The sequence below is a fragment of the Lipophrys pholis genome (assembly GCF_963383615.2).
Source record: "Lipophrys pholis genome assembly, chromosome: 19".
NCBI classification, from domain to species: domain Eukaryota; kingdom Metazoa; phylum Chordata; class Actinopteri; order Blenniiformes; family Blenniidae; genus Lipophrys; species Lipophrys pholis.
In genome coordinates, this window is record NC_137647.1 from 9,086,754 (window position 1) to 9,092,875 (window position 6,122).

Consider the following 6,122-nt stretch of genomic DNA (forward strand, 5'->3'; position numbering starts at 1 on the left):
CTAGTTCATAAACACTAAGCTTAATAAGATTCACTAATGTTTCATTCCAGGCATTATATAGTTATCGAGATTACATAATAAAATTAGTAGGTTTTTTTTCTTTAATTAAACTGTCAGACTTTGAATGCAGAGATGAAACGTGTTAACTCACACCTGGTTTTAGCGTTTCATGAGATTTACTCACTATAACGAAACCACAGAGACAATCTATTAAATCTCCCTTAAGTTAACAATTGAAAATAAATTGGTTATTTCAAAAAGCACACTACTCAATATGGGCTCAGTATATCAACATATATTGACTTCATCTCCATTTACTCTAGCAGAGGAAAAAAAAAACCCACTCCTGTACGCAGATGACGTAAACGACGCCATATGGTGTATATACAGTACATGTAAGACACTGCAGGAGTGTCCTTCAGGGGCACAAATCATAAACTAGGCTCACATGCTGTTTTCAAAAGAAACATTTAAAGATCTTTAAAATGTGCTTACCGGGTTTACGATGAAGCTACAGTGTGCCACCGAACAGGACAAGGTCAAATGAGAAGCTTGGGTCAAAGGTGAGTGAGAAAGCCGATAAGGATTTAATTTCTGAGGTCCTATAGAGTGACCCATTTAGCTGCAACTTCCCCCTCAGTATGTAACAGGATCTGTTATTTCTGGGCACGCCAGCAGCACAATACCAGCACAATATCTACATACCATATGCATGCTCTATGTGATAGTTCTTGGACGTGATTAAAATAGCGTTGACGGTTGGACATATTTATTTCGGATAGGATTTGATTATGTTTTTAGACCCAAATATTACTGATTGGCACAGAAATGTCAAAAATGTCATGTCATTTAGATGTAAAGTCACTATGGCTGGTTTCATTCAGGTTTGATGGGTTGAAATGGTGCACTTTCAACTGACGGCAGACATTTTTAAAAATGAAAGGGAGCAGCTGCAAGTACCAATTAAAACACGGTTCACACACACAAAAGCTCGACGCACCACGGTGTCCACTGCACGAGCCCTGCTGCAATAACAACTGACAGCCAACATGTGGCCTATCACCACTCAGGACCAGATGCCACAGTGCAGGAGAAGACACGGCAGCCAACGTTGCTTTTAAATCCGGATGGAGCCAGAAAGCCGAGAAAAAGACGATCTGTCCGGTGGGTACACTGGTAAAGGTATAATCATGATTTTGATGGCGCTATTGGGTCTCTCAACAACACAACGAGCCAAAGCACACATGAAAAAGCGCAAAACAAAGTTACCAGTGATGAATCCTGAAGATGTGAAAATGATTTCGGAAGAAATCTAGCTATGACAGTATGAAATGTTACGCAGCACAATTAGAACTCACAAAAAAAAAAAGATGCCAAAATCAATGACAATCTAGATTAGAAGTTCTCTACATGCTGTCCAGGAAATCACAGGGGGGAGTCCAATAATTGTACCTGCTCTGACACTGTTGATTTGCACATGTTAGAGAAAACCATAAGTGCAGGACAGGGAAACTGATAATTACTTTTTATCTTGAAGGTTCCCTCATTTTTATGTCGCGAGTCTGTTTTTCCCCATTGCTGAATAGCTTCCTTTTGGTTTGTGTTTACTTGTGGTTGTTGCTTCATATGAAATGAATAAAAATAAATTTTTATCCAACGTAGGATCACAGGGCATTGGAGCCTATAGGTGACAATGGAGAGAAGCAGGGCACACCCCGGTACAATCCATCACAGGACCGGCACACAGAAAATCATTACAGCCTATGATATAACAAATAACTCACAATGCAAGTAATTTAAACCAGGGATCTTCTATAAGGTGAATGTTCTACCACGACACCACTGCCGGGTCATGGTTTTGTTCTTAAATGTAAAAAAAACAAACAAAAAAAAAACTGTTGTCAATACAATGTATGTATTTCTTGGAAAACATATATAATTATAACTGCCTGGCTGCACTATTCTCTGTGTCTGAAGCTCACACACGATGAGAACCACTGGTTCCATAAAGGAAAATGACACCATGACGGGACTGAAAGCTGTGATGCTACTTGTAATTAAACAACCAAATATCAACTTACAGTGTCTACATGTGGATGAGGGAGCAAGTACTTATTTATATGGTATTCCCGTGGGTCCACAGTCAGTTCACAGCTAAATAAAGCTGCAGGTCATAATTCAGCTGATTAATGAATCCACTGAGCCTCATACATCCGGTAAATCAAAAGGTTGTTTTGCTCTCCATTTGATGAAGCATTGTTGGTTTAATTCACCACATCAGCTGCACACGGCTGGCTTTGGTCAATCACACCCTCGCCTGTATCCTCTACTGAATAATACAAATACTGTATATATGAAGAAAGTCATTATTTTGGGGTATAGCAGTGAGGTTTATATTTTTGAGAAGCAATAAGTGAGAGCAGCAGGAAGGTATTTCAACAGACCCGAAAAAAAGTGTCCACCTCAGCAAAATTTGAAAGGTAAAATTCTTTCGTCATTTTCTGTCATTCACAATAACACTGTGGGTTGTTTATTTGTAGTGTTACATAATAGATAAGAGTTCAAAGAATAGTGTGCTTATGATGGTGTATGAAATCTGTTAAGAATCCATATCTGGATGAATTTGAATGGACTTTAGATTTTACATAATTATGAACAAATTATTCTGCCATTTCATCTATTTTGATTTTTTTGAATTGTTGTTTTTGGTTTTGGTGTGCTCAGCGGAATCAGATTCAGCTAAGGAGACACTTGACACTTCAATCCCACAGCGGCGAGTTACCTGAGATGACCTTATTATTGATATGTGCATTATCACTATATCACTTCCTCTTTCTAAGCCTAACTTGATTTGCTCTGCCACAACAAGGGAGCCCTGAATGGTTGTCCACCGTTGCTCTTTTCCTGTCTCGCTTTTTCTTCCCGTGCCACTGTTGACATTTCTTTCCGAGGAGTCAATCAAATGACAAGAAAGACACACAGCATAAGTGGAAAAAAACCACAATGAGGCCTCGGGGAGAGCAAAACCACCACAACAAGACCTATAGTATTGGCAAACAGTGAAACTCCCTGCAAGCATATGCAAAACAGTCACAATAGTCACAGGCTGAGAAAGACAACATGAAAGCCTCCGCCAAGACGCACAACACACAATAAACAACACAGCCTTGTAAGCCACCATTGTCATCGCCTTGCTGCCATGCCCCCTCTGTTAACACAACAAGCGTTCCTCACACAAACACAGTACATGTGGGGCTCCGAAGGGTTGAAACAATAACACAAAACGCTACTTTTTCACCTGACCAGAGAGCAATCACTTCATTCCCTCTCGTCTCTGTAAAGTCAGCCACAGTATCCAATAATAAAAGGAGTGTTACAAGACTTTTTTTTCCAAATAAACTCTGCTTTTCAACACTTTCAAACCAACCTAAGAGCAATCACTCTGCTGCCAAATATATCAGTAAAAAAAAGGGAGGGAGAAAAACAAATATCCAAAAGAGATAATGGCTCCATGGTTCAATCTGCTTTCTGGGACCAGAAATGGCAATTTTAGCATAGACAGGTGCCATTTGTTTTTGTCATTGACAGTACAGAATTTGTAGGAACAGCTATTACAAGCAGAATTAATCAACAGCCTGAGTAAGCTGTGATGCAGCACTTAAGTTTGTATAAGTGTGGATAAGGGCCATCTTTATGTTTTTTTAAAAACTTTATTTCATTATCATGGTATAGATTCTCCTTTCAAAATGAAATCCATTCTGCATAAGATTTATTGCTCAACCCCTGCTCTCTCTCAACCAGCCTGATCATCATTTATTAGACAGTGAATAGTCTTGATTCAGAGGCAGTATAAGTAGCTCGTACATTTCACCAGAACAGCCCAATTAGTGTGTGTAGTTATGTCATGGCTCAAACATCACCATGTATCAATATAATCATTACTCCAGTTTCCCCCTCTTGTCATTAACACTCACTCAGAAATGTACTTCCAAATTTGCAGGCATTCACTCCGCCACGCAGGCAGATATGCACAATTCCTGAAAATGAAAATGATGAAATCACTCACTGCTTCTTCCAGACACACACACGCACACACGGTCTGAAATGAAGGCACATTCACTCAGTGACACCTGCATCTTGTGTGATTAAGAGAAGAAACGACCAAAAGAGAGGAAAAATAGTGCCAATGTGCAAGTTCTCTCTCCCTCCACACCTTATACCATATCTAGAAAGACACCTGCACCATGCTGATATGGAAGTGTGTGTGCATCACTGCAAGGGCACACACACACACACACACACACACACACACACACACACACACACACACACACACACACACACACACACACACACACACACACACACACACACACACACACACACACACACACACACACACACACACACACCAGCAGCTGCTTTATTTCTTTTCTTTTTTTAAAATCCGCCTCCCTCTCATGATTATCCCACACTGCTCCTCTGTCCTGTCCCGGGTTTGGGTCTATACTGCACATGCTGACATCAGCAACCAGGACACCCAATACCACCACCACGACGCACAGAAAAACGTAAATCAAGCAGGCCCTATGGGCCAGTGACATGACATCACTAACAAATGTGATGGATGGTGATCAACAGCCTCATAAAGAGGCGTGCTGGTTTACACCTCCTCCTCTTAATTAACTATCAATTTCATGTCCAACATATCTTCTGTCACAGATTGGAGCTTACCTCACATGGGCTTCAAGTGATGGATGGATCAGCTAGTTGCACCTTGGCTTTTAGGACATAATATAAAGCCTGTGGCACGTGGAGTAAGAACATATGTGAGCAATTCAATCAGACAGCTGTTTTCACACCAGGCCTGTAGGCGAGGCCTGTGTGGCCACACTACAACACCGAGTAAAGGATATGGCCATTCGGTGATCTTTTTGGCGTATTTTCTCACGAAGTTATCCTCGCTGAAAATGAAAAGCGAGCGGTTGACTGTGAAGCAGTTCTGGCGCACAGGGATGGGGTTATAGAGGGCCATTGTCCGGGCCCTCTGCGCCATAGATTGCTTGTACATTCTCTGGCCCCCGGGCCCTCCGGGAGGACCGTGGCCATGGCCGTGGCCATGCCCGTGGCCGTGACCGTGTCCATGTCCATGGGGTCCACCTTGCCGGCTGCCGCCACGGCCGCCGGGGCCCCCTCCGCCGGGCCCTCCGCCGTACCTGGCCGGCACCTCGTCTCCAAACCGCGCCATTCTGTGGACACCGAAAGCCAATCTTCACGAAGCAGCGGAGAAGGAGACCAATGCTCAGCTGTGCAGCCACACAACATTACATCCCATCTGCATCAGAACGTCTCATATGCACAACGGGTTGTTTTTTTTTGTTTTTTTCCCTTCTTCTTTTTTTTCTTTTCGGCTTCTGCTGAACACCTGGACCCCGGCGAGCAGTCCTCCAGCTCCTGCGTTCAGCAGACGAGGACGCCCATGTATACCGTCTCCTCTGCGCGTCTCTGCCAGCGGCCAACTGTGGGTGTGAGGAAATTAAATGTGCGGTCGGTTGGCTGACTGGTCGCACCGTGGGGTAGTGCTGTGGGGTGTCTCAGTCTTCGTCCTCCCTGATGTCCGTATGAAGCAGGCTTCGCCCCCAGCATACAATCATGGGGAGACTGTAGCGAGTTAACATGAATGTTTCATGCCCTCCATGGCTTCATGCCTGTATCAGAGCGCACCACAGCATCCTGCACCTTTCTGGGCGATTCATGTCTTCACTCTCATTATAGCATGTAATGACAATCCTTCGAAAAAAAAAAAGAAAAAAAAAAAAGATCACTGAGGCCTCGATGAATAAGACGATCGAAAATGGATCCTAAAAATAATTAACAGCCTGGATGGATGGCTTCGGTCGTCAGAGGCGTTCAACTTGGCATTTTAGAAACAGTCGCATTTCTTGAGACTTTTAAAAAAAAAGGCTTTTGAAGAGGATAATTCAACTATTATTTATTTATTTCGAAACATCCGCAATGTTTGATACAGTGCGAGGCAGTAGAGGGGCTCCTGCCACCTTACAGTTGTTTTACCAGTGCGCTCCGACAAGCCTCGAGACCAGTATAATTGTGACATTTGTTAT

The 6,122-nt window shown here is 42.8% G+C and overlaps 1 protein-coding gene across 1 annotated transcript in view; it reads right to left on the reverse strand.

Annotated features, from left to right (window-relative positions):
- Positions 1 to 6,122, reverse strand: part of cacna1aa (calcium channel, voltage-dependent, P/Q type, alpha 1A subunit, a) — a 79,734-nt gene that overhangs the window by 72,815 nt on the left and 797 nt on the right. Inside the window, 1 exon segment of the mRNA XM_080487224.1 lies at positions 4,895 to 6,122. This exon segment is cut by the window's right edge and continues 797 nt beyond it. Coding sequence (XP_080343350.1) covers positions 4,895 to 5,248 — 354 coding nt within the window. The 5' untranslated portion in view covers positions 5,249 to 6,122.